General features: G+C 42.2%; 1 protein-coding gene and 1 long non-coding RNA gene across 2 annotated transcripts; both read right to left on the bottom strand.

Moving 5' to 3' along the window:
* Positions 1–157: 157 nt before the first annotated feature.
* Positions 158–23,599, bottom strand: LOC125227842 (chromodomain-helicase-DNA-binding protein Mi-2 homolog). Its single transcript, XM_048132215.1, is given in 19 exon segments — positions 158–439; positions 568–619; positions 1,123–1,265; positions 1,859–2,021; positions 3,646–3,840; positions 4,171–4,458; positions 5,010–8,177; positions 8,305–8,479; positions 9,501–9,670; positions 9,991–10,140; positions 10,747–10,870; positions 14,237–14,412; positions 15,838–15,891; positions 15,894–15,962; positions 16,548–16,736; positions 18,255–18,431; positions 19,430–19,603; positions 19,971–20,116; positions 23,512–23,599. Coding segments are annotated over 18 exon segments (5,655 nt in total). The 5' UTR covers positions 23,597–23,599; the 3' UTR covers positions 158–439; positions 568–610.
* Positions 23,600–26,453: 2,854 nt separating this feature from the next.
* Positions 26,454–27,386, bottom strand: LOC125227864. The gene is made up of 3 exons (XR_007177227.1): positions 27,212–27,386; positions 26,718–26,788; positions 26,454–26,501 (listed from the first exon to the last, which is right to left on the bottom strand). It is a non-coding gene; the product is annotated as an uncharacterized LOC125227864 (long non-coding RNA).
* Between the last annotated feature and the right edge of the window lie 522 nt (positions 27,387–27,908).

The raw sequence follows: 27,908 nt of genomic DNA, 5'->3' as shown, positions 1-27,908 counted from the left end.
TTCGCCCACGGCGTCGAGGTCTAGTCAACTTTGTGGCCGCCGCCGCCGCTTAAGTAGCTCCTCAGTACGAAACGAGAGTACATTTTTCATAGCACTGACTAGACACCGACGCTTAACCTTAATGTGAGGGTAAATATTGTTAAATAATACGAAAACATCACTTAATAATATGATTTATTCATTTCTCATTTTTGGTAAATCAAAAATAATGAATTCATAAAACAAAAATCCACAATCACTTATAACATAATATAATATTATCGACATCATACAGGTCAGGATGAAATAAATAGTATTGTGAGTCTGTCAAACGCCATAAAATATGTTACCTAACGCATAATGTACTAATCACTATAGTTATCACTTCAACCCAACATGGAACAGGAATCTTGGAAAGCTTACATCTAGAATATTTATCTATTCGACCATAATTTGCTCACTGAAACAAAAAAACATCATTAGTTTTTGTTCTAAATATAGCAAAAATATCTTTGCAATAACAATTTTTTTAAATCATAAGTCATTATATTACTAACTAAATAATATAAATAAATGTATTATAGTTACCTGAAGTTGGCCAATTCGATTGCGGTGGATAAGTTACGCGGGTTTATGATTTCTGCAAAAGAAACAGTTTCATTATCATTGGGTACACGTATAATTTGTAGTATCTAAAACTATTGTCCGATCAAGAGGTTTTCAATTGATAATAAATTAATATTATTTAAATTCGATCAAGTGTTCACACTGAACGAGGCACGTCGCGAGGCATTATGCTCGCGCGTCAAACTTACAACGTGCAAAACGCACGCATTGTCTCGGCCGAGGTACGTATAGCTTGTTTGCCGCGAGAAAAAATGCTTCGCTCTGTGTGGACCCGGCTATTAACTCTTACAAAACATTTTATGATAAATGTTTACAGTTCAACAAAATTTGTGCATTTTAATCTAAACCCAAATTTTCGACACGTCCATATAATTTTTAGCTCGGTAGACTTTGTCACTTGATCAAAGACCAGCGAACTTTTTCATAATTTTCGTGCACACACTTGGGTTAGGCGCGAACGAATACGTATAGGAATATTTGGTATCGATAGTAAAGGTATGTGGTGGTGTGAGTTACATTAGAGCTGGAGTTGGTGGGCTGTCCGGGCACGGAGTACTGCGGGCGGAAGTTGGCGAAGTTGGCCGCCGCCGCCGCCGCGGGCGCGAAGCCGGGCAGCGCGCCGCCGGCCGCGAAACCGGTCGGGAACGCCGCCATTTGCGCTGGAGGAAAAATGTTTTACAATTCATAAAACATAGCTTTACTTCCGGACATAAGTACTATAACATTAAGAAAGCATACTAGATAATGTAGAAAAAACATAACTATTGCGATCTTTGTTATTTTTGCAATTACAAATATGCCGAAAAGAATGATATTACAGCAGTGAAAATGGTAGGTACATTCTTGTTTTACTTTTTCATGTGAACTATCCGCTGGAACATTTAATTCACTGCAACAAATGCTAATTATAATTAATCTAATGACGCAATTCATATTTTATCAAAATCGAAATAAATGTTTCCTTTTCTAGTTTTTGAAAGATGGCAACGCTCAGAGTAGTAATTCTTAAAACTAATGTGGCAAGTTAGCGAGCATAGAAAACCGAGAGCGAGAAACATTTTACAAGAAACATGATTAATTAACAGTTGTCGATGTCGTGGCATAAAAGAGTACAAAAAGTGGCGACGCCAGTGCAGTGTCGTCTCGTCTCCGAAGGAAAAGTAATTTAAAAAGGACGGCATCTCAGTGTGGCTACTTTTAATTCCAAGTTTCGTCTGGTAAGCTGTAATATAGCGATAGTCAGGTTCGTTACCGGCGGGCACGGGGTTGCCGGCGGTGGCGGCGAGGCGCGACAGGATGGAGCGCTCCGACATCTGCAGGCGCTGCGCCACCGGCGGGATGCGCGCCAGCGTGGCCGGCAGTCGCGACACGTCCGACTTCATGTCCGACAGCAGCTCCTCCAGCTGGTTCAGCACCTGGAGCGACACAGTACTACATTCGTATGGGAGCTACGAATGAAAAAGATCACGGAATGTGCCCAATACCGCGTCAGCCACTTGCTACCACGTGTTGAAGCTCAAAGTTATTAGTCCGTTGCTTCTGGAAAGTTATGTATGAAAATATTGGCATAATTAATGGAAGATTTTTTTTGATTAGGGTATGTGCATTATAGGCCGAAGTTATTTTTCATCAACCCTCCCCATCTCTCCCCCCTCTGCGTCACCCCTCTTCCCCCCCTTAAATAGCCGAAAATGCGGTTTTTCGCAATTTCTGACAAAACCGTTGCAGATACAGAAAAAGCGTGTAGAAACAAAGTAATCCTTAATAAATTTACTACAAACCATTCATTGTCACTTTGGTTCTAGCACTTATAGTTTTCGCGTAATCCATCACGAAAGTTGGTCCTTTGCTGCAATTTTCTTTAGTGAATGTGAAGCTTTCTCCCAAATTGCTTACAAAATCTGTTTGATATTACTAAAATATTATAAACTGAAAATGAATTTCAGGGGGAAAAATCACTACCATGGGTGGAACTTGAACTAACGGCTTCTGGATTAAAACTCCAGGGCTCTACCAACAGCTACCAAAAGCTCATCCCCAGTCATCGATATACTATATGGATCAATGGTACTCCTAGCGACTATACCGTGAAAATATTACGTCTTAAATAGTTACTGGAATTCCAAGATTAAAGAAAATTGCAGCAAAGGACCAACTTTCATGACGGATCACGCGAAAACTATAAGTGCTAGAACCAAAGTGTTAATGAATGATTTGTAGGAAATTTATTAAGGATTACTTCGTTCCTACGCGCTTTTTCTGTATCTTCAGCAGTTTTGCCAGAAATCGAGAAAAACCGCATTTTTGGCACTTTAAGGGAGGGTAGAGGGGTGACGCAGAGGGGGGAGGAGTGGGGAGGGTTGATGAAAAATAACTTCAGTCTATAACGTACACATTTTAATTTAAAAAAACCTTCCATTAATTATGCCGTAATTTTAGCTAATTTCCCCCTACTATATGTAAAAATCAGCAGGGCATCAGTGGCATCACTGAATTACCCTACGTCTTAGCTTAAGATTCCACAGAGAGTAAATCCTACCCTATGCACGAAGTCACATTGCCCTTTTCCCCAAGATAATAAAAATCGTTGGCTCCTGTGAAACCTTGAGCGAAGAAGAGTTTCGGTTACGCTTAGCTGCGCTACGCCACTGCTGTAGCAAGAAAAAGATGTGTGGTGTGTGTGCTGTATAGAAGCAATATTCCCATTGGTTACTTTTTGGTTGAATTCAATCAATTTCATCTTAAGTGCTGGTAGCCTAGTAGTAGTAAAAGCGTGAGACACTGTAAACACCAATTGACAAATGAACAATGGAATGAATTTGGTACTTGTAGAAAATGTTATTGCCAGTCGCTTTCCAGTAAAGGGAAACAGTGAGAAAACCAGACTAATCCCTATTTGCTCGAAGATCAGATAGCAGCAGTGGTTTTAGTAATCCAGTGTCTACAGTAAATCCTAGGATAGACTACCAAAATGTCTCTCACGACCCGTGGCGAAATGTCAGGATAATGGAAGAAAGAACAGGATATAACGGCACGTACCTTGTGCAGCACGGCGTTAGCCGGCTTGTTGCCAGCGAGCGATTCCTTGCTGAGGTGCTGGTGCGACTCGGCGAGGCACTCCACCTCGGCGAAGCGCGCGTTCAGCGACATGGCGGGGTGGTTGGGGTCCTGCGTCAGGTTCAGGTACGCCGCTCGCCGCAGTTGCTCCTCGATTACCAGCGCTTGCTCCAACAGCTGAAAACATTACAATTCTTAGTAAGTCATCTCTTTTTCTATAAGAAGAAATGTAAACATCTAATAGAACAGTGGTTTCTAACCTGGTGGTATGTAAAGCTAGCACCAAGAATGGGATTATCCTTACTTTAAACCTTCTCGAAAAGAACTTGTTCTTGTTTTCAAGGAAGTTGCCCTTGCCCACATCCATTTTGAAGGGCTTGTTGATGGATTGCAAAGCGCAGATCGTTCTGGATGTCCTGCCAGCGACCGGAGCTATGTGTAAGAATACCAGCGAGTAGCCAGTAGTCGGATCTAGCACCGAATCTTTATGAAAACGACGACCCTTACCTTAAACCTCCTCGCAAGGAACTTGTTCTTGATCTCAAGGAAGTTGCCTTTGCCAACATCCATCTTGAAGGGCTCGTTGATGATGGCGAAGCGCAGGTCGTTCTGGATGTCCTGCCAGCGGCCGTAGCCGTGCGTGACGATGCCGGCGAGCAGCCAGTAGTCGTGGCGGCGATGCCAGATCTCGTACTCGCGGCCGGGCGCGGCGGCGCGCTCCTCGTTGAGCCAGAGCGTGTGCAGCTCCGTGAAGCCGCCGTCGGCGATGTTGAACATGAACTTGCGTCGCTCCACCTGTACATCAATTTACGAGTATTAATAGGACACGAATGAATTTGTAAGCGCGTTTGAGCAAGGTAAACTAGTGAGCTAAGATAATTAACGCAACTGTGTAAAAAAACTTTCATAAATCTGACGGTTACTGAGCTCAAGTTAGATGTTTGCTTAGAATATTGTATTAAAAGATTTGAATCTTCAAGTGATATTGAACATATCCTCAATGATTAGCACATGGATTAGTGTATGTCATTGTCAGGTCGATCTTATGTTCGCTTCACGTGTTATTCCGAAATATTTAACCTCGTAAAGCCCACCATACAAAAAAAATGCTGAAGAATTTTGATCCTAAATTGAATTTTAAATTTAGTTGAGTTGCATTGGTTCGAAAAATTTTAGAGACAAAAGAAATGCTACTTTATTTATTCACATGAGAGTTAAAATTCCATTGAACCCGAATGTACATTGCACATTGGGCGGCAAGAGGATAATTAAAAATTAAATGAAATGTTATAATGTGTAATCGAATTAAGCTTTAGCATGAATAGGATGTTCTTCATTAGACTAACCTTGAGATCGTCCTCCTCCTTGACGAGCACGACGTCGTCGTCGTCGTCGTCCTTCTTCTCGTCCTTGCCCGGCTTCTCGGAGGCCTCGGAGTCCGCCTTCTCGCTCTTCTTGTCCTCCTCCTTCTTATCCTCTTCTTTGGCCTCCTCCTTGGGCTTCTCCTTCTCGGCGTCTTCCTGAGCCTCCTCTTTGACCTCCTCCTTGTCTTTAGGCTTCTCCTCTTCCTTAGCGGGCTCCTCGTCGACGGACATGCGACGCTCCGGCTCGGGTTTAGCCTCCGCCGGCTCCTCCTTGGGAGTCTCCTTTTCGGCAGATTTCTCACGCTCCTCCTTATCGCTCGTGTCCATCGGCTCGTCTTTAGCTTCCTTATCCGCCTTCTCCTCCTTCGGTTTCTCTTCTTTTTCTTTGTCTGGGTTTTCAGCCGCAGGCGCGGCCGCCGACGACGGAGCCGGTGATGGCGCGGCAGAGGTGATGGGCGTGGCGGTGGAAGGCGCAGGACTGGGCGCGGCGCTCTCCCCCGCGGCGCCCGCGATCTTCACGGGCTCCACGGGTTTGCGGATCAGCTCCGGCATGCTGTAGTAGCCGTTGATGTGCTCGAACTCCTGCACCTTCTTCCTTATCAGGCTCATGACGCCGATCCTCGTGAGCACGTGCTGCCGCGACAGGCCCTCGCGCGGCACGCCGTCGGCGAACGTCTCCGCGTTGTCGGCGCCGGGCTCGCACAGGTGCCGCATGAACAGCGACACGTACGCTTTGAAGTTCCTCTCGGACTTGCCGCGGAGGTCTCGGACTAGCCATTGCGAGTTGAACGCGTCCTGGGGCGGCATGCCGTACCGCATGATCGCGTTGAGGAAGGACTTCCTCTGGCGGGCGTTGAAGCCGAGCACCTCCATGTTTCCTCCGACGCGGGCGAGCAGCGGCGGCAGCGGTCGGTCGCGCTCCTCCCGTCTCTCGAGCCGTCGCTTGCTGCGGCGGCTGAGCAGGTCTCCGTTGTCGTTCTTCTCGTCGAAGTCGTCGTCTTCCTTGTCGTCCTCGCTGCCCTGGGAGAAGTCGGAGTTGTAATCGGAGCCGTTCTCCTGCCACGTCGAGTCCTCCCTGTTCTCCGTCTGCGCGACGCTGCCGTCGTTGTAGTTGACCTGTTTGCGCACTCGCTTGCCTTTACCGAGAGTTCGCGCCTGGTCTTCCTGGTGCTGCTCGTAGTGATGTCGGAGGAGTTTAATCCAGTACGCCGGGTCGGTGTTCTCGGCCTCCTGTTTGATGATTTCCGTGTCGACTTCCTCCTCGCCTTCACCTTCCTTTGTGGAGTAGCTGGCCACTTTGAAGGAACTAAGATATTCGTTAGCCCATGATTCCTTGGATTCGATGCCCTCCTTTGATCGATCGAGCAGGTCTGACACTGCTTTGTCGTCGTAGTGGATTGCTTCTTCTTTGCCCTCCTCCTCTTTGAACAACTCTTCGGTACCGAACCGGAGAATATCGTCCAATTCCTGTTTGGTGAAGTTGGCGCCTTTGCCGCCCATGCCGGGCCGTACGACCAAGTGAGTCAACATCATCTTCCTCTTGGCGACCTGTGTGACTCTCTCCTCTACACTGTTACGCGTAACGAAGCGGTAAATCATCACTTTGTTCGCTTGACCGATACGATGGGCACGCGAGAACGCCTGGATGTCGTTGTGAGGATTCCAATCGGAATCGTAAATGATTACAGTGTCGGCGGTGGCCAAGTTAATGCCCAAACCACCTGCTCTCGTGGATAGCAAGAACACAAATTGTTGGGCGCCTGGTGCGTTGAACCTATCGATGGCTTCCTGACGGGTGGGTCCAGTGATACCACCGTCAATACGTTCGTACTTGTAACCGGCGCCTTCTAAGAAATCTTCGAGGATATCCAACATCTTTGTCATTTGTGAGAAAATAAGAACTCTATGGCCTTGCTCTTTAAGTTTCTGCAACATCTTTGCCAAAAGTACGAGTTTTCCTGAAGCTTTGATCAGAGCAGACGTGTCGTAGTTCCCGTGCTGTCCTAGCGGCGCTTCCTCGGCCGCCACCGGGAAGAGATAAGGATGGTTGCAGCACTTCTTCAAATCCATCATCACGTTCAACAGAGACACAGTCTGACCGCCGCTCTTCGGGTTGAGAGCTTCGTAATTCCTCGTCAAAATGTATTTGTAATATTTCTTCTGCATGGGAGACAGCTCGACGCGCACGATGAACTCGGACTTGGTGGGCATGTTCTTCAGCACGTCGGCTTTGAGTCGTCGCAGCATATGCGGTCCCAGCATTTCGTGAAGCCTCTTGACCTGCTCCTCTTTCGAAACGTCCGCGAACTCGTTCTGGAACGCGGCGAGATCGTTAAATTTGTCCTTGTTCAAGAAATTCAAAAGATGGAACAACTCCTCGAGGTTGTTCTGAAGGGGGGTGCCGGTGAGCAAAAGTTTGTAGTTGATGTGGTAGCCGGCGAGCAGCCTGAAGAACTTGGACTGGTTGCTCTTCAGCCTGTGCGCCTCGTCGACGACCAGCACGGCCCAGTCGATGGAGCCGAGACACGTGGCGTCGATGGAGATGAGCTCGTACGAGGTGAGCAGGACGTTGAACTTGACCTGCGACTTGATCTTGGAGGGGCGGCCGCCCCGGTTGGCGCCGTCGTCGAAGGTCAGCTCGTTCTCGCGGATGATGGCGCGCGAGTCCTTGTCGCCGACGTACGTGATGCAGTAGAGGTCGGGCGCCCACAGCTCGAACTCGCGCTCCCAGTTAATGATGGTGGAGAGCGGCACGGACACGAGGAAGGGCCCCTTGCAATGGCCCTCCTTGAAGAGCGAGTAGAGGAAGGTGACGGTCTGAATGGTCTTGCCGAGCCCCATCTCGTCGGCGAGGATGGTGTCGATGCCCTGCCCCCACGAGTAGCGCAGCCAGTTGAGCCCCTCGAGCTGGTAGGGGTGCAGCTGCATGCCGGTCTCGTAGACGAAGGACGGCTGCTCCTCGTACTTCTTGTTGAGGTTGGAGACGGGCTTGTCTGGCGGCGGACAGTACTTGTGTCCGGCCACCTTGACCTGCTGGCCGCTGCTGCTCTCGTCGTCGTCGATGGGGTCGCGCGTCTTGCTCTTGCGCCCGGCCTTCTTGCCTTTGCTTCCCTTCGATTTGCCTTCCGAAGTGATGTATGCGCGCATATCCTGCAAATAAAAATACGTTAATAAAAGTGGCCAATAAAATAGTGACGATTACTATTATTAATATAGTTAACTGTTAATACCTCGCTACGGTAAATGTATCTGGAGTAAATGGAATGAAAGTAGTCACCTGATAATAATCGACGGCCTGCTTGAGGCCCACGATGTCGGCGTGCTCGGACTCCCAGGTGGCCTGGTCGTAGGAGAGGTCGCGCCACTTCACCAGGAAGTACGTGGTGCCGTCGCGGCTCGTGCGGTGGTTGATCACGCGGTGCACGATCAGCCATTCCGGCTTCACGCCGTATCTACAACAAACATTTCAATTCAGAACTTTGTTTTGGCTAGTTAACTTTAAAAGTGTAACCAAAGCTACAGAATATGCCGTTAGTCCACCATTAGGCACTGTAGGCCTAGCACATGATGGCCGCGGGAGTATGTCGCCGCGAGATAGATGCCACGTCTTCTTCTAACTGTATTAATGACATAAGGACGGGTAGTCTATCTCGCGGCGACATACTCCCGCGGCCATCATGTGCTAGGCCTACTGGTCCCACCGCGAGCTAGTAAGCTATGAGCTATCGGCTATAAAACGAACAAAAGATAAGCACTCCCGTGCAAATAAAAGAGACACGGCGATATTGATAGCTCACCGCTGGGCGAGTAACTATAAACATCGCCGTGTCTCTTTTATTTGCACGGGAGTGATTATTTTTTGTTCGTTTTTATAGCCGATAGCTCATAGCTTACTAGCTCGCGGTGGGACCAGTGCCTTACAGGCCGGCAACAGCGACTATAAGTCGAATCGTTGTTTCTGGCTCTTGAATCTGACCGCGGCTTAACAAAGCCCCCGCGACGTTCAATGATTGGATTTAGACCAATTGCACGCAAGTAATTTCAATGCTGCGCTTACTAATGAATTACATTTTATAAAAACATTAATACATTCACTGCCAACAACACAGACCTTGTGTTAATTCTACAAAATCATACCTACTGGCAGTCAACGTGTTAATAGTTGGGGATCATCCACATATTACGTCACACCAAATTTCAGGTTTTTGGACCCCTCCCCCCCTCCTATGTCACGCTTTTTTGTATCCCTTTAACAGGGATTGTCACATTTAGTATGACCCCCCCCTCCCCCTTACACTGTGACGTAATATATGGATGACGCCTTGTACCAAAATAAAAATGCGTAAATTAATACATAATTAAAAAGGGCACCATTGTAGTGTCATCCTTTTCAAATCAATTTTGAGGAAACGGGACGACACTACGATGTTGCCACTTTTAATTTCTACTCTTTTTTTGATAAGCTGCACCAACCTGTAGTATTTCTCCTCCAGTGCTTTCTCGTCGGAGTCCTGTCCCTGCTTGCTCTTGATGCGCTTGTACCGGCCGTCCTGTTCGTCGAGCGGCTCTTCCAGCTTCGGCGGCTCCTCCGTGTCGTATTTACGCATGTAGTAGCGGTACATCAGCGGGTGGAACACGTCCAACTGTCAACAAAAATTGTAAACATGTTTATTATCTTTTCCTGACAAATTAAGCAGCAATATCAGTGTAATTAAAAATAAACCAAAACATAATTAGGTTGACAAGCGTTAATGGTAGACAATACATATGAAGCACGTAGACTGGATAAAGAACCTTTCCATCAAATAAGGATTATTGGACTTATGCTCAATGTTTCCGTCAGAGAAGCATGTAGAACATAAAAGTGACTCGACTCACTTGTGCTCAAGCACCATGTTGGGATCTTGCCAGTTATGTCATTGACAAAAAGTACTATCGCTTGTCAATTATTTTGGACACGTACCTGCAGTTCCGAGATCCAGCTGCAGTGCCAGTAGGAGCGGTCGAGCCACTTGACGAAAAACTCTCGTTCGCGCGGCGCCTTGGACTTGGCCGAGTGCTCCTTCCAGCGCCATGTTAGAATCTTGTTCACTTTGCCTTCTATTGGTGGACACTAAAATTTAAAGTAATATGTCACAACTTGCATGGATGAGTAACAAATATTTGAACAATATTAGGTGTTAAAACAGTATTTATGATGCAAGGAATTTAAAAAGAGTAAACTGAATTATGATAACGTTGATTTAATAACCAATGCTCGCACCAATTCTTGTGATGAAAATAGATCTGTATATTCATGAAATAAAACTATGGAAACGGATTAAATCGCGTATAATGGACTTTATCGGATACGCGATTTAATCCGTTTCCATAGTTTTAGTTCATGAGTGACTATCGCGGTAACCGAAGACAATATTAGATCTGTAAATTGTTATTTAGCAGGTTATTGAGGATTGATTCATTTTAAATAACCTATTTCACCTTTTTTCGTTTTCGGGAAAGGAGTGTTGGTAAATTTTATTTTTTGTGTGATTCCACCATTCAACTCTCCTCCTCAGATTCATTTGCACTGTTGAATTTGATACTTTAATTATTTCCATTGTAGTTCAATATTCGAATTTATTTTGTTCTTTTAGACGTAAGAGGATCAATTTCCCTCCTCTTCGCAGGCCCTCAAATGGTTCAAGAATAAGCTTCATAGAATTCGGCATAAACTTACACTGCACCGCGGACATTTCCATTCCCCGTCCGGCACCTCCTCGAGCGGTGGATTGAGACAGAAGCGATGGTAAGCTGATGGACACGAGTCGCAGCAGAGCAGCTCGCCGCCGTCCTTGCAAATTCTGTAGAAATCAATCAAAACTTTATTTTTTGCAACTTATTATAAAGTTAAAATTTGGTTGAGTTAAAAAGTATTTACATTAACAAGAACCAGCATAATATCAGAGTTCTGGCACAGCCTACGATCTAATGGAATAAGCACCATTTTAGAAAAGCTAAATATTAATTTGCTAATGCATGTATCCAACGTGGCAATGCGGCCAGCCTTCTGGGCACACTGCCCGGTGGCAGCGACTTGGGTGAGGTTTTTTATTTATAAGTTATTTTAATTAAATCTAATTTATTTTATTTCGCACGTGAATTCATCCGTCCAATGCGACATCAGCTATGGACTCGCGCGCAAGAATACTCACTCTAGACAAATCAACATCATGATTACAAACAGTATCAGTATCGCAAGCGTGCAGTCTAGGGAATGCAATCTCGTTCTCGCGAGATCTCTTTTGTACGAGATCTCGGTCATTTTTAGCGAGATTGATCTCGGCCGAAAAATCGACGAGATCTCGCGAGATCAACGAGATTGAACTCAAGCATAAAACGTCTTATTCGAAGCTCACGAAATGACTAGACATATTTTGTTCGCAAGTTGTAAGTGATTTATATGAACTATATCATTTAACTGAACTCGTCAACTCTTATTTCGCTCAATAACTTACCTATCTCAGTTCGGAATGACGAATGACAGATTGAACCGTTTCGCAATAATTCTAAGGGTGTCAGCCAGGCCTATTTGCGTGATTCGCCATTATGGTATATATTACACTTACGGCTGTGTGTAATGTGTATATAACCATCTATTTTACGAATTTTCATGCACAGAGTTTTGTTGGATGTCGAGAGAGCAGAAGCCTACAACAACTTTACTGCGGCTGTCGTTTGTTAGGTAACCAATAACAATTTCTATTTTACACTCAAAAAATCAAATTATTGTATTAAATATTTTTTATTCTTTTTTTTAATAGTCACACTACTATATATTATAATATGTCTTTCCCATCACGGAACAATCTTATCTTATCTTATCTTAAATCTGCGGGGGCCCTTACGGATACACTTCGACCCATCGGGATCTTTTGTGCAATTGCCCCCTACGATCCTAAGATCCTTCAGCTATTCAGGAGCTTCTCGACCATCTCCACGTATCGGATGATGAGGCTCATGGGTAGCTCTCTGAAGTCCTTCGGTGCCAGGTAGCCTGTTCCAAAGTTCTTCATTCTTTGTCTGGCGAGGGCGTGACATTCACACATTAAATGTTTGACGGTCTCTTCCTCTTCGCCACACATGCGACAATCAGTGTTGTCGGCGTGTCCCATCTTGGCCAAAATTCCTTTGACCCCGTAATGGCCTGTGAACAGTTGAACACCCCCGTTATAATTTGGAGTTGTCTTTTGCCTAGCTTCCCTAGCTTTTTGCTCCATCCAGAGTCTACCCTCTGCATAAAGAGCTTTGAATGCTGCAGACCAACCAGGGCATCCCACTCTTTTTGGTGACTAGCCTTTGTTTGGTCTTTCATAGCCGTTCTGATGGTTCCTTGTGAAAGGCCCACATAAGGTTCCGGACCTATGAAGTTGTCTTCAGATCCAGCCTTGGCAAGTTCATCAGCGTTTTCATTGCCAATGAAGCCTTCGTGCCCCGGTATCCATTCCAGTTGCACCTTGTTTTGCCTTCCAAGCTTAAGAGCTTGGATGCCGTTTAATACCAGTCTAGAGGTAACTCTGGGCGATGTGAAGGCTTTGAGTGCCGCTTGACTGTCGCTGAGTATATAGATAGTCTTACCTTGGATTTGTCTAACTATATTCTCATGTACACAGGCAATTATTGCATATGTCTCGGCTTGGAAGACCGTGGCATAATTGCCCATGCTGATACTACCACTGTAGTCATTTGCATAAATGCCTGCGCCCGTACCAGATGCCATCTTGGACCCGTCTGTATACCAGATGATGGTGTTGTCATCAGGGGTGGGTGTCTCCAGACCCTCCTTCCATTCGGCTCATTTCGGTTGCATTACGGAACAATGGTATTCCGGACCTTTGGGAAGCGTGCGCGGGGCCGAAGCCAACGCGTAGAGGCCCTTTCGACACTTTAATGAAATGTAAGGGGTACACCGAACGGATGTTGCCCTTGTCCGTATCATTGGGACACACGCAGAGGCAATGTTATTATTATATTTTTGACGACCGGTCTGGCCTAGCCCAGCGGGCAGTGACCCTGATTGCTACGCCGCGGTCTCGGATTCGAATCCCGGTAAGGGCATTTATTTGTGTGTTGAACACCGATATTTGTTCCTGAGTCATGAATGTTTTCTATGTATCTAAGTACTTGTATATTATGTATGTCATTGTCTGAGTACCCACAACACAAGCTTTCTTGAGCTTACCGTGGGACTCAGTAAATCTGTGTAAGAATGTCCTGTAATATTTATTTAATTATATTTATATATATTTATTTCTGTTTTTCTTTCTATTTTAGTTTCTTATTTAACTGTCGGGTTTAAGAATTAAATTACATTTCAAATCGGTATATTTTAATAGTAGTCAACTAGTCATAATTAATTAAGGACAGGTAATATTTTTATGTGAGTCTATTTTATGATGGTAGGGATAACCTTGACTTTTGAATTTTTATCCTTTCATCAATAAAGGCATACGTTGCGGAATTTTTTAGTAGTCTCTACTGTGTACCTACTGTTCGCGGTTGGCATGGCAACGAATTCGAATTTGGCACGCTTCTACTCATTCGTGAATAATTTTATTTTATTTTCTTACATGATAATCTATACTGCAAATTTTTATGAAAAGTTTGAAGTATAGATTAATATAATAAGTTTGTGAGTTGTGAGGTACATAACTTATGTTAAACAATGTAAAATACATTAAAAAATATGAAAAAATAGGCAAGAATAATATTTGTTTCATAATAGCAATCTTTCTTATTATTGTTATCCTTATTCATTGCTATATTGTGATTATTTACAAGAATAAAACTACAAACCGGCCAATCTCGCGAGATCTCGAAATTGGCGAGATCTCGCGAGATTGGTTTCATGAATTCCCGAGATCTCGCTTGGGCCCCAATCTCGTCGAGATTGCATTCCCTAGTGCAGTCTAAGCGACCAATCGTACGTGTGATGCAATCGCCTGGCATGGTTCACCAAGGCGCCTCAGGCGCTGGTCCACCAAAAACGATTAAGCGATGAGCTATCAGCGATAGAAACGAACACAAAAGAGTCAACACACAGAGAGAAAGTCGCTCACGTGTGAAGTGTGTGCTTTTGTTCGTATCACCGATAGCTTACTTGCTATTGGTAAAACAAGTGCCTGAAATGGGAATGATCAGTCGAAATGATATGAATTGCTTGTACAGACCTGCAGAACTCCTGATGCTCATCATCATCGTCCTGGTCCTGATTGCCCTCGGCCTCGCAGTGCGGGCACGACCAGCGGCCCTCGGGTGTCTCTTCCAGTTCAGGCTCCAGACACACCAAGTGGTAGGCGCGGGGGCATGTGTCACAGAGGATAATCTCGCCACCTTGTTGGCACACCTGTTGGTGAAGATCTTGTTAGAAGAAGATCATTTAAAATAGTAAATGGAGAATCTAGGTTTATCCTATAGAGTATCCTTGTAGCTTTCCGACCGTCAAATTCTCCTGTGGATAAACAAAGTCAATTCCATATTGGCATAAGGAAAGGCTCGTATTCCGTGACACTGCTCTTCAATGACTATCGGAGAAAGCACCTTATCATGATTAGCCTGCTGTGAACCGCTATCGAGCACGGTAATTTACGATTATGGCCTGATTTAGACGGCGTGCGAACTCGCAAGTGATTTTAGTTATATCGTGGGCTGTTGAGGTTACATATAATTTTGCACAGCCATTACAGTATGCGAGTTCTCGTGCCGTCTTAATGGGCTCAAATGTGTTATAATTATAAGGTTCACTATTTTGAACCAAAAATTCCTCAAGGTAGGACTCAGAAATTACTGTTTTACCTCCGTTATTCATAGACGTTCACTAAAGTTATCAAGCCGATAAAGTTCGTTTGTCCCTTTCTGACGTATTGGTGTAATAGAAAGGGACAAACTAATTTTATCGGCTTGATAACTTTAGTGAGTGATATTTATGAATAAGGGTTATGTGTAATAAACCCGAATTAGCTATTAATCTCATTATCTGTCATTATCTCTCTTGTTGACTTATGAATTTGTGAGAAAAGGACAAAACACTTTTAACTATTGTCCCGGATTTGTAAGAAACTCTTTTTGACACATGACATCGTCCACAAAACGTAAACTCGCGCCACCTAATGAAATTTTAAATAAAATCGTGTAATAATATTTAAAAAAATCAAGTACTTAAAAACAATATTTCGCTTACTTTAAACATAATCTAACACATGTTATATTTTTGCGGATCTTCGTTGGTAAGTATTTTACGATATTAATTTATCACACAGCATTTACTTATCATGTCATTTATCGTTCATTTTTATTTTTAAACTAGTGCTGTAGCAGAGTCTATCACTTCGATTCAAATGACATTTCCGTCAGTTGATAGAAATCGATTATTTTATTATAATATACGATACTTTAAAGAAGTAAAAATTACAATAAAATTAAATAAGATGAAAACAGGTTTATTACTAATACTAACGAACAAATCGTTTATCGTACCAAAGAAAATTTGAATTTCGCGGCTTATTTCAGTGACAAGATTTTAGCAATCGGTGCTTTGTTAAGTTTAGTTTTAATAATCGTTTCTAGTTTACAATTTCAATTATATTTTCAATTATATCCCATCATACAATCAATTCAAACAATTCGTAAATAATCGCTAGATTTTGCAAACGATTCGTCTTAGCCACATCTCTACACATTTCAATGGAAATGTGTCAAAAAGAGGTTCTAAAAAATCCGGGACAATAATCAGTTTAGTAACTTTTATATGAATAAGAGGGTATGATAGTACCTCGCAATAGTCCTGGTGCTCCTGCTCGCCCTCGGCGCCGTCGGGGAACTTGTTGGTGGTTTGAGCTTGTTCCTCTTCTTCTTGCTCTTGTTGCCGATCTTGGTCTTGGCTTTCTTCCTGGGCGCCTGTAAACAATGTGTCATTCGTAAACAGAACAGTATAACGACTTGAAGTTTTTACTGTTTTCGTAGGTTCTGCTACTTAGGCTGATATTAGACTCATAGAATTGTGATCATAAATGTAGTACTCGTGTGATTCACATAGCCTAGAATAGAATAGAAGTTAGATCCTATTACACAGTAAGGGTACAATTATTTCTCTGATAGATATGTGATAGCTTAATATCGGCCTTCAAAATAAATATAAAACGATGTAAGGCGTGATAGCTTCACCCCTACCTCTTTCCCTATAGTCGAGGACAAAAAGCAATGTGGCAAGTCTATTAAATACTAGTAGTTATTCTGTAAGCCTCGTCGAGGTGAGTCGTCGATGCTCCGTCGCGAAGTTATTTTTATATCACTCATTTGTATTCCTTCGCCAAAATGCGTGAAGTTCACTCGGCTAAGCGGGCCGGTGCCTCCATGAGAAGTATCAGTACCGGGGCTAACCGTGAGGTACTAAAGCGATTCAGATTAGGTCGAGAGAAAGGGACAGCGATATAGAACTGTTATAGCTCTGTCCTTTAGTACGTGACGTCAGGGGCTACGTACCGGCGTGCCGTCGTCCGCGGCGGCGGGCGCGTCGTCGGCTGCACCGGCTACCCCGGCCGGCCCGGCGGCAGGCGGCGCGGGCGCGGGCGCGGGCTCGTCGGCCTCGGCGAGCATCTGCTCGAACTCCGCGTCCGACTCCGAGTTGGCGCCCGCGCTGCCCTCCGGGTCCTCCTCCTGTGACGAATGGATCTAAATAAGTCGGGGAGAGCGGTGAGTAAACTTGATAAAAATAAAGGTTTCGGTAGCCACACACGAGCCGTATAACAAAGCGAACGCTCCACCACCGTGCAAATTTTGCCCTGAAAAAGCGTTAAAAACGAGGGTGCATTATTTTAATTAAAATATTCACTGAGCATGAAAACTTTTGAAATGTATTAATTAGTATGAATCTTAACATATTATATTCGGATTTATACGACTGAACACGTAGCAAATCAAATGTATTATTTTTGCTACACATTATATGACATGCATAATTTTAAATATTATTTGGACATATGTGTCTTTCCGACACCGAAAAGTTATAGTTCAATTACAATAAGTATATTCATTTACTACAACAGATTTGCATCATAAATTCCAGCAGATTTTCATTCTTATTGCAGAAGAGGCATAAGAACCCTCGAGCCATGGAAAGCCACATATACTTATTTCATAGGGTCTTGATTTAATTATTTAAACACCAACGCTAAATTTGAGTTTCAACTAGGGCATGCTCCCGGTATTTCCCGGTTCTCGATTTCCCGGTAATTTGATGGTGGCGAAAGAACCGGGACTAAAAATTAGGAACCGGTGCTCCCGGTTCTTCTCAAAATAACCGATTTATTTATTTTTTAATTGTATCTGCATTTGTTGATTTGACGTTGAATTGACGACCGGTCTGGCGCAGTCGGTAGTGACCCTGCCTGCTGCGCCGCGGTCCCGGGTTCGAATTTCATTTATTAGTGTGATGAAAATATTTGTTCCTGAGTCATGGATGTTTTCTATGTATATTATTTATTTTTATATTCGTTATCTGCATTTGAGCTTATCAGTCAATCTGTGTAAGAATGTCCTATAATATTTATTTATTTATTATTTATTTATTTGTATTTGTGCAATGGCATTTTTATTATTTGTAAATTATTAGTAAAGTTGAATCTGACAAGATAAACATGATAATCATTGCTAATACTGCAATTTGCAACATTGCTTGCAAACCATGGTACTATTGTACTTCCTTATCAGTATAACGTAAACAAACAACAGTAAGGTTTAGGGCAAAACTTTGTTAATTATTTCCAATCCAATGTGCTAATTCTCTCAAAACACACAGACAGACGGAGAGAATCGTGCCATAAGGGTTGTTTTTGAATCTTTTTGGTATGGAACCCTAAAAATACTAAGAACCGGGACTCCCGGTTCCAGTCCCACTTAGAACCGGGAAATGAAATTCTTGGAACCGGTCCGGTTCTGCATGCCCTAGTTTCAACACATATTTATCACCCTGTTACCATCCTAGAAATAATTAGATGTAGTTACGTAGAAACGTTCCAATCCATCTGAAATTGTCGTTGAAATGAAAGACTTTTGTTCTTAACAAGATCTAAAACTTAGTGGCAATTTCATGTGGATTGGAACGTTTTTGCGTAACTACGTCCAACTGAGGAATATACAAAATTCAAAAACTAATTTCCCATTAGTAGTAGTGTCAGAGTTGGTACTCACGCTGCTAGTCCGCTTGCGCTTGCTGAACTTGATCTTGAGCGTGGGCACTTTAGGCTTGCGGCCGGGCTTGCCGCGCGCGGCGTGCTTGGCCTTGCGGCCGCGCTTGCGCGGCGCCGGCGTGCCGTCGCTGTCCGCCTCCTCCTCCTCCTCCTCCACGTCGTCTACTGTGTCGTCGTTCTGTCGTATAATACTCATTGTTACCATGAATTGGAAAAATGTATTCATACAATCATGGCTTAGGGCCGGTTGCATCGAACCGTCTGTCACCGTTAAAGCGTTAGTTAAATTTTTCCATAGACGTCTGCTGCGTGACGATGATGTGTCTGTCAAATTTGGTTGATGCGACTGGCCCTTAGACGAAGACTATTAACTGTGGCTCTAGTCTAGTGAAAAAGGGTCCAATCTCGCGGAGCGCAGGTGAAAAACGGCATAAGTCATATATGGGACTTACACCCTTTTTCACCTGCGCTCCGCGAGACTTGTACCCTTTTACACTAAAGCCTCAGAATTTTTCAACCGCCTAAATGACGGCGCCAGTGACTATCGAAAGCACATCTTCAGACCATTAAGAGAGTTTGTATTTTCAGCCGCCTAAATGTCGCCACTGTTTATAAAAATAACGGTTTTCGGTAGTGACCCTGCCGTCCCGGATTCGAATCTCGGTAAGGGCATTTATTTGTGATGAGCACAGATATTTGTTCCAAAGTCATTGATGTTTTCTATGTATATAAGTATTTATATATTATATATATCGTTGTCTGAGTACCCACAACACAAGCCTTCTTGAGCTTACCGTGGGCCTCAGTCAATCTGTGTAAGAATGTCGTATAATATTTATTTGTATTTATATAAATCTGGCTTATACATGTATATCCAAATCGTAAGCATGGGCAGCACTTGCACTAATATTGACGTACGATGCGGTTCGGCGGACACACCTTGAATGAATGTTTTGTGATGCGTCCCATGCGGGCTAGTAGAAGCTTTGCCTCAGGGCTATATAGCTCCTCAGATATTTTGCGCAGACCTCTATAAATAAGCACACAGGCCAGGGTTTAGAGACCCCTGCCTTCAGCGAACAAATTTAGCATTTTTACTTTATCAGTTTATCAGTTATTTGTTATACATATTTCAGAGACTATACCGAGTAAAACCAATTTCAAGTCTACACTAACCTTTGGTTCCTTAGGCGGGCGTCCAGGCCGGCCTTTAGGCACGTAGTCGGAGGCCGTCGACGTGTTGGTGTTCTCCTCCGAGCCCATGTTGGAGCCGCCGCCCAGGTTGGGGTTGGTCTCGCAGAACAGGCGCCATTTGGCCGCTACCAGCATCATCAGTTTCGATACTGGCACCTGATCGACATAAAGGTTATTAGAGTTTGTGAAATGTTAGGTCGCAGAATAGGCGCAAATCACCTTGTATTATCGCTCTCGATTGCTTGTGTCCAGGCAGCAGCATTAGGGTTCACGAAAAAAAACAGTATATGGCAGTTACCAGACATCTTAGCGCGTTAAAATCAAGGGAAGTTAATAAAGATTTGACTAATAGAATAGGAATAAAAGAAAAGGAAAAATGATTAGAAAAATATAACAACTTCGCTAAAAAACATCTTAAGAGGAAAATCGCGTCAATAAAGAACCAGTGTACTCTAGTTATTACCCATTTTGAGAATAATGATAACATCTAATTCTAGTAGAAAAAAATATGAATAATAATAACCTTAGGATTTTCTTTAACCAGCAATGGTCGAACATGCTGCTGGAAAAGCTTGTAGGATGTCAAGTTCTCAAGGTCCGCGTCCGAGTACTGAATGTCCACATCTGTGAGTCCGAACGAGGAGCAAACTTCCTCGACTGTCGGCATGCCTGCAAAATAAAAGCTAATATAATAAGTAAATAAAAAAACAGTCCTGATACGCACGGTCGTGTGATATGGCCTATCGCATTCGCGTTAGTGTGTCATTTTTGCACTTTTCACAATATAGTGTGCTAGACCCGCTGGTTTTCCCAGCCATAGGGAAATATATATGAGCCAGCCATATTCGCCCATAAACGAAATTTGTCTGTTGAATTGCAAAAGGTAGTAGGTATAATGTAATTGATAAAATAATCAGTTGTAGAAAATGGTTTTTAATTTTTAAATGTCAAGCGATACGAACGTCTCTATTTAACCTTGTGCAGAAATGCTTTCACAAGTGATCTCGATGTCATTATTAATTGACAACGTTTCAAAATTTTCAATGTCCCTAAATCGAAAACCATTTCGAGATATACGCTTGTAGATCACATAAATAATTTTTTTAATTTTTTTTCCGCATTTTTAGTACAAAAAATCTTAAAAATAGTTTACAGGGGAAGTGACGTCAAATAGCTGATTTAGAGCTGCCACTATGTCAAAAAAATCTTCCAGTTGGGATGTCACTTGAGTTTGACAGTGAAACTTATCACAGTTCGTAGCAAAGATATTAAAAAAGTCATGGCTTAGTCTATGATTCGTAGTCATTCACTAGTGGTTGACAGTGACACTTGACAGTCAGACATACCGGACTGTTTAAGCTGACTGTTAAAACTTTTTTTTAGGAATGATTTTGTCGTTTTCTTAGGTGTATGAAACAACACATGTGACGTCACGAAGCTGTGTCTTGACGTTTGTAACTTACGCTCTTTCTGCTCGAAGCAGTAATAAAAAGGGAATTTCTCATTAAAATAGCAGTTTTTGGAAAAATAAAAAAATACGTGTATCTTTTAGTATTGAGTTCTTTCAAACCAAACAATAAAAAGTAGTACTCAAAAATATGAAATGTTGTCAATTGCGATCTGCCGGCGTATCATGCTGCCAATTTTATCACTTATCCACGTGGATAAAGCATCCGTCACGCTTTAGCAAGTATGTCAGTGTGAGAGTGACAGATGTCTTATCCACGTGGATAAGTGATAAAATTGGCAGCATAATACGCCGGCTGTTTCGTTTATTTATACCGTAAAGTATTTCCTCGATCGCGTCTTTTAATCTAAGGTCAGCCTCTGAATTCCGCAAGATCTACAATTTCTTTTTCTACTCTGAATAAATCGGACAATCCAACAAGATTAAAAACTTTCGTTTTCTTACTTTTTAGGGTTCCGTAGTCAACTAGGAACCCTTATAGTTTCGCCATGTCTGTCTGTCCGTCCGTCCGTCCGTCCGCGGATAATCTCAGTAACCGTTAGCACTAGAAAGCTGAAATTTGGTACCAATATGTACATCAATCACGCTAACAAAGTGCAAAAATAAAAAGTGAAAAAAAAATGTTTTATTAGGGTACCCCCCCCTACATGTAAAGTGGGGGCTGATATTTTTTTTCATTCCAACTCCAACGTGTGATATATTGTTGGATAGGTATTTAAAAATGAATAAGGGTTTACTAAAATCGTTTTTTGATAATATTAATATGTTCGGAAATAATCGCTCCTAAAGGAAAAAAAGTGCGGTCCCCCCCCCCCGCCCCTCTAACTTTTGAACCATATGTTTAAAAAATATGAAAAAAATCACAAAAGTAGAACTTTATAAAGACTTTCTAGGAAAATTGTTTTGAACTTGATAGGTTTAGTAGTTTTTGAGAAAAATACGGAAAACTACGGAACCCTACACTGAGCGTGGCCCGACACGCTCTTGGCCGGTTTTTTTGGTACCTATTCCTATCAAAATCAAACTTATTTCAAACCCTAATGATATGATATAAAAAAACGAATTAAATCATTTTGTTTACTTTTTGTCAGAAAAGCGGTCATCTCAGTGAGAGCGCGAAGGCTACGCAGGTACAATAAACGCTCTATAATTGTTACTCTAGTCTCGTCGCCAGAGGTCGTCGACCCCGACCTTCGTACGCCAATAGTTCCATTAGGTAACATTGCGGGAGCGAATCAGTTCAGTCATCATAATTGCTATGTGATGTTGGATGAAATCAGATTTGGTATGATGGGAAAATAATCGTGTCTGGTTTAATTACCATGGTCAAAGCAATATTATGTAGTAATACGTGGACATCATGTTTACCTTGAATATTTTTACTCAGACTGCAATAAGTTTCAATTGCAATCATAAGCAGAAAAACGTTATTATTTTTCTTATGTTTGGAACCAACATATTGCAGAATTTACTTTGATATTAGATCGTGGATTTGTAGTTCGATAAAATGATTTGAAAGCATTTTTACTTAGATTTTATCTAGGTACAGGCCACTTGAAGATTTGTATCATGCACGCTGAAGATACCAATTGAAAATAATAATGTAACTAGACTATGGCCCCTGCGTTTACCCACGTAGGAACGGTAATGTAACCGAATGATACGATAATGAAATAAAAAAAACCGGCCAAGAGCGTGTCGGGCCACGCTCAGTGTAGGGTTCCGTAGTTTTCCGTATTTTTCTCAAAAACTACTGAACCTATCAAGTTGAAAACAATTTTCCTAGAAAGTCTTTACAAAGTTCTACTTTTGTGATTTTTTTCATATTTTTTAAACATACGGTTCAAAAGTTAGAGGGGGGGGGGACGCACTTTTTTTTCCTTTAGGAGCGATTATTTCCGAAAATACTAATATTATCAAAAAACCATCTTAGTAAACCCTTATTCATTTTCAAATACCTATCCAACAATATATCACACGTTGGGGTTAGAATGAAAAAAAAAATCAGCCCCCACTTTACATGTAGGGGGGGTACCCTAATAAATATTTTTTTCCATTTTTTATTTTTGCACTTTGTCGGCGTGATTGAAATACATATTGGTACCAAATTTCAGCTTTCTAGTGCTAACGGTTACTGAGATTATCCGCGGACGGACGGACGGACGGACGGACAGACAGACATGGCGAAACTATAAGGGTTCCTAGTTGACTACGGAACCCTAAAAAGGGGTACAAACCATATAGATATAATACAGATTATTGGTTGTGATGACGCTTAACACACTCACTAACTTACACTCCAACCCAGCAGGCTATGTATAAACTCACCAGAGCCAGAGTCAGAGGCGGCAGGTGTGGGGGGCGTAGTGTTGTGCTTGCTGCCGCGGCCCTTGCGCGACTTCTTGCTTGTCATGGCGCTTAACACTCACTAACTTACACTCCAGCCAAGCTATGTACAAACTCGCCAGAGTCAGAGGCGGCAGGTGTGGAGGGTGTAGTGTTGTGCTTGCTGCCGCGGCCCTTGCGCGACTTCTTGCTTGTCATGGCGCTTAACACTCACTAACTTACACTCCAGCCAAGCTATGTACAAACTCACCAGAGCCAGAGTCAGAGGCGGCAGGTGTGGAGGGTGTAGTGTTGTGCTTGCTGCCGCGGCCCTTGCGCGACTTCTTGCTTGTCATGGCGCTTAACACTCACTAACTTACACTCCAGCCAAGCTATGTACAAACTCGCCAGAGCCAGAGTCAGAGGCGGCAGGTGTGGAGGGTGTAGTGTTAAGCTTGCTGCCGCGGCCCTTGCGCGACTTCTTGCTTGTCATGGCGCTTAACACTCACTAACTTACACTCCAGCCAAGCTATGTACAAACTCGCCAGAGTCAGAGGCGGCAGGTGTGGAGGGCGTAGTGTTGTGCTTGCTGCCGCGGCCCTTGCGCGACTTCTTGCTTGTCATGACGCTTAACACTCACTAACTTACACTCCAGCCAAGCTATGTACAAACTCACCAGAGTCAGAGTCAGAGGCGGCAGGTGTGGAGGGTGTAGTGTTGTGCTTGCTGCCGCGGCCCTTGCGCGACTTCTTGCTTGTCATGGCGCTTAACACTCACTAACTTACACTCCAGCCAAGCTATGTACAAACTCACCAGAGCCAGAGTCAGAGGCGGCAGGTGTGGAGGGTGTAGTGTTGTGCTTGCTGCCGCGGCCCTTGCGCGACTTCTTGCTTGTCATGACGCTTAACACTCACTAACTTACACTCCAGCCAAGCTATGTACAAACTCACCAGAGCCAGAGTCAGAGGCGGCAGGTGTGGAGGGTGTGCTTGCTGCCGCGGCCCTTGCGCGACTTCTTGCTTGTCATGACGCTTAACACTCACTAACTTACACTCCAGCCAAGCTATGTACAAACTCACCAGAGCCAGAGTCAGAAGCGGCAGGTGTGGAGGGTGTAGTGTTGTGCTTGCTGCCGCGGCCCTTGCGCGACTTCTTGCTTGTCATGGCGCTTAATGCGTAGTCACTGTCACCTTCCGCTTCAATTTCCAGCCCGAATTCGTCATCCTGGTCAAATATGCAAGCCCTTATTAACTAGTTGCGTAATCAGTTCTGGAAGCGTTAAAATGCGTAGAGTCTAGAGTCCTACACAAAATTCAAATTACAATACAAAATAAATACATGAGGCGAATTTGGATACGATTTCATTTCATTTATTCATTGTATCTAGTCATGTACATAGTACATACATTAAAATGCGTTTTATCTTAAATGTAAATTCAGAGTCAAATAGCTGTGACTTATAAAGAGACAGACGGATGGACATAACGAAACTATAAGGCCTCTGTGTCCCCATAAAAATTTGGGAGTGCCTTTGCCACAGCATATCCAACATTATAATTTTGTCTAGAGATGGGCCGAATATTCGGTATTCGGCATATTTGGCAACTTTGTCAATGTTCGTATTCGGCCGAATAGTTCGGTTACATTGTCGAATATTTACCGAATAAACAGTGTTAAATAACGTAAGTTGTTTCGTAATTCAGCGGATAATGCCATCCTATTTCAGCATTCCAAGGAACTACAAAAATAGAGCTAAATATATGCTTAAAAATATCAATAACATTTTGTATTTTATAACAAAAATATAGGTCAAGAAAAAACAAAATTTTAAGTATCCATCTATTGATAAGAACAGTAGGCGCCGTAGTAACATTAGTAACGTTACGTTTTCATTACCATTCGTTTAAAAGTTTTAAATCATCAGCTTTAAAAATATAGCGCACCGAATATTCGACCGAATGTTCGGTTCGGTAAGATCAGAACCGAATGTTCGGCCGAATATTCGTATTCGGCAAAGTCCATATTCGGCCCATCTCTAATTTTGTCTAACTTAGTATGGAGTGCAAATTTTGCTTGGCAGTGTTTGCCTGTAATAGGGTGAATGTGAATACCAAAGCAAGCTATTTTATTTTCTGGTTATATGCAAGATTGTAGTATTACACCTATTAGAAAACCTTAAATAAATAAATAAAAAATCCAATGTAGTAATTTTATTAAACATTATTTCAGCAAATCAGAAATATCAATGAGATCATCTCTGGATAATTCTAGAGGACCAACAAAGGTAACTAGATGCAGCCTTGAAAAATAAGTTTTCAACTGAATTAATTTTAATAAAACACCTGTGGCTAAGTTTATAATGAAATGATTTGAAAAATGTTTCCTTGTTCTGTTTATCTGACACAACAGGAGCCATTGTAACATGAAGGTAATAATCTCATAAGGATAATGATTCCATTTAATGGCTTAGGGTGCTTAAATAATTTTGCATGACCATGGATGTTTTAGGCAGTTTTATTTTTTTCATTTCGATATTTGTTAACCAGAACATGCAGATAATCTGGACAACTAAACGTTAACTTTTGTTAAAGAGGATTGAGTATTATATAGAGTTACTGTCAAAGTAAAACATGTAATCACAGTGCAAACTGCCATCTCTCTACACAAACTTAAAACTTTTGAACCTCACTTTTAACAATTTGGCTCATATTGTTAGCTTGATATGTCTTAATATGTCAAATATTATATTAGAGCCATCTAGCCAAGCAGTCCCCAAAGGTGTAACACCATCTAGCCAACCATACCTTTTTCTCTATGGCTTTAAGGTATGTTTTTTTCTTAGACTTTATCCGTCTATATGGAGTTACATATGTCTTTGCTTTTGTGTAGCAGTACTGACTAAGTATCAAATATGTTAACTGTATTGTTGATAATTTAAAATGAAAGTACCATAGTTTAAAACTAAACTTTAAAAACTCTAAAAACTTTAACAGGCATCATTAGTCAGGAAAAAAGGTAGGCTAGATAAAAATAAAGGCAAGGACTTACATCTTCACTCTCATTCTTTCGCTTCTTCTTTTTCTTCTTTTTGTCTTCTGCCCTTTTCTTCCTTCTTCTTCTTCTCCACTGGGGGGTCCTTTCAGTTTATTTTAATTAATAATAAATAATGAAAGTTGAGATTCTTCTTAGTATTATTTTTTAGCACAACAGGGACCCTTTCTTCTTCTTTTTGCCATCTTCTGGGGAGTAGTCATCATCCTCCTAGGAACAGTTTATTTTAATTAATAATAAATAATGAAAGTTGAGATGTGAAACGATTTTATGCTCTTAGTATTATTTTTTAGCACAACAGGGACCTCTTCAATCAACTTCAGAAGGTGCCAACACAGTGTTATCAATTTTGTTTACAAATAGACCAATGCTGAATATTAATGCAATGTACTAAGAAATGATCTAACAATAAAATTAACCTCTTACCTTAGGTGGTGCTTCATCACTTTCCCCAGAATTTTCATTCTGACCTTCACCTTCCTCCACGTCCTCGTCGCCTAAAACGAAATAAAATAAACTGGTCAAACCACTGCAACCATGCTTACCACCTGTCCAGAACCGGCAAACCCACGAGAACCAAGTATTTTCCGAAACACGCGCGCTCCTAGCGGTTAAGGTCACTAATCCCTTTGTTTGGCGGCGTCCATTTTGTTAAGTAGTAATGAGCAGAATTGCATGTTCTTTTCTGTCACGAACTGCCACTCACAAAATATTTACAACCCACCGAAAACAATTACACCATTGAATAGCACTATTAGATGGTTTTAGTACACATACCGCCGATTGTTGCTGTTTGTTTTTTAACACTTCAATTCGAAAGCCAAAATCTTCAAAATTTTAATTGCTTATACCGCAAGTAAACACATGATACCGCTATTCGCGGCTTACCTATGACATGCTAATAGATATTCAACGTTTACCTGCAAATGAACCGTCTACTTCATCATCTGAAGCCATTTAGAACACTATTTAACACAAGCAGGGATAAGATTTGAGATTTAGGTCTAGAAAAGATAGAGGACGCGCAGTTTCGCGACAAATGGTAATTAATTCAGAAATTGATGCCGCCTTCACTACGAGGAGAAGACTGGCACTATCTGCTGTCTCGCTTGCACAAGAAAAAGAAGAAATTTTAGGGATACCACCCAAATACAATAAAATCTACTATTACTATTAAATTTGGTAGTTTTTTATAATGATAACATTAGATTTTATAATGATAACTAAAATATTAAACGGGAAGTTAAGTCGGGCATACATTAATATAATTTGGCTGTGTTTTAATATTGTGGCGACAAAAAAAAATATATGAGCCTCAAATATTAAGCATCATTATTATTGAAAAAACGGCAGCAAATTTCAAGCGACAAAAATATTTCCGAGGAACATTAAACAATACTTTGGCGACTAAAATAATAATTGGCACCTAGTATTGTAAAGCGTAAGATTTTTAATATTTGTAGTCATATAATAGATGTTAGCACCTAAATAATTATACTTAGCTCATCGTTTAAAGTAGTATTTAAATTGCGGAGGCAACTAAAAAAATTAATTGGGAAGTAGGTTTTTTAAAACACATATAAAATCGTTTCTTTATGAAAACGGATTGAAAGGTAG

Source organism: Leguminivora glycinivorella, chromosome 7 (assembly GCF_023078275.1).
Source record: "Leguminivora glycinivorella isolate SPB_JAAS2020 chromosome 7, LegGlyc_1.1, whole genome shotgun sequence".
Classification (NCBI taxonomy): domain Eukaryota; kingdom Metazoa; phylum Arthropoda; class Insecta; order Lepidoptera; family Tortricidae; genus Leguminivora; species Leguminivora glycinivorella.
This window is presented reverse-complemented; position numbering and strand designations above follow the sequence as displayed.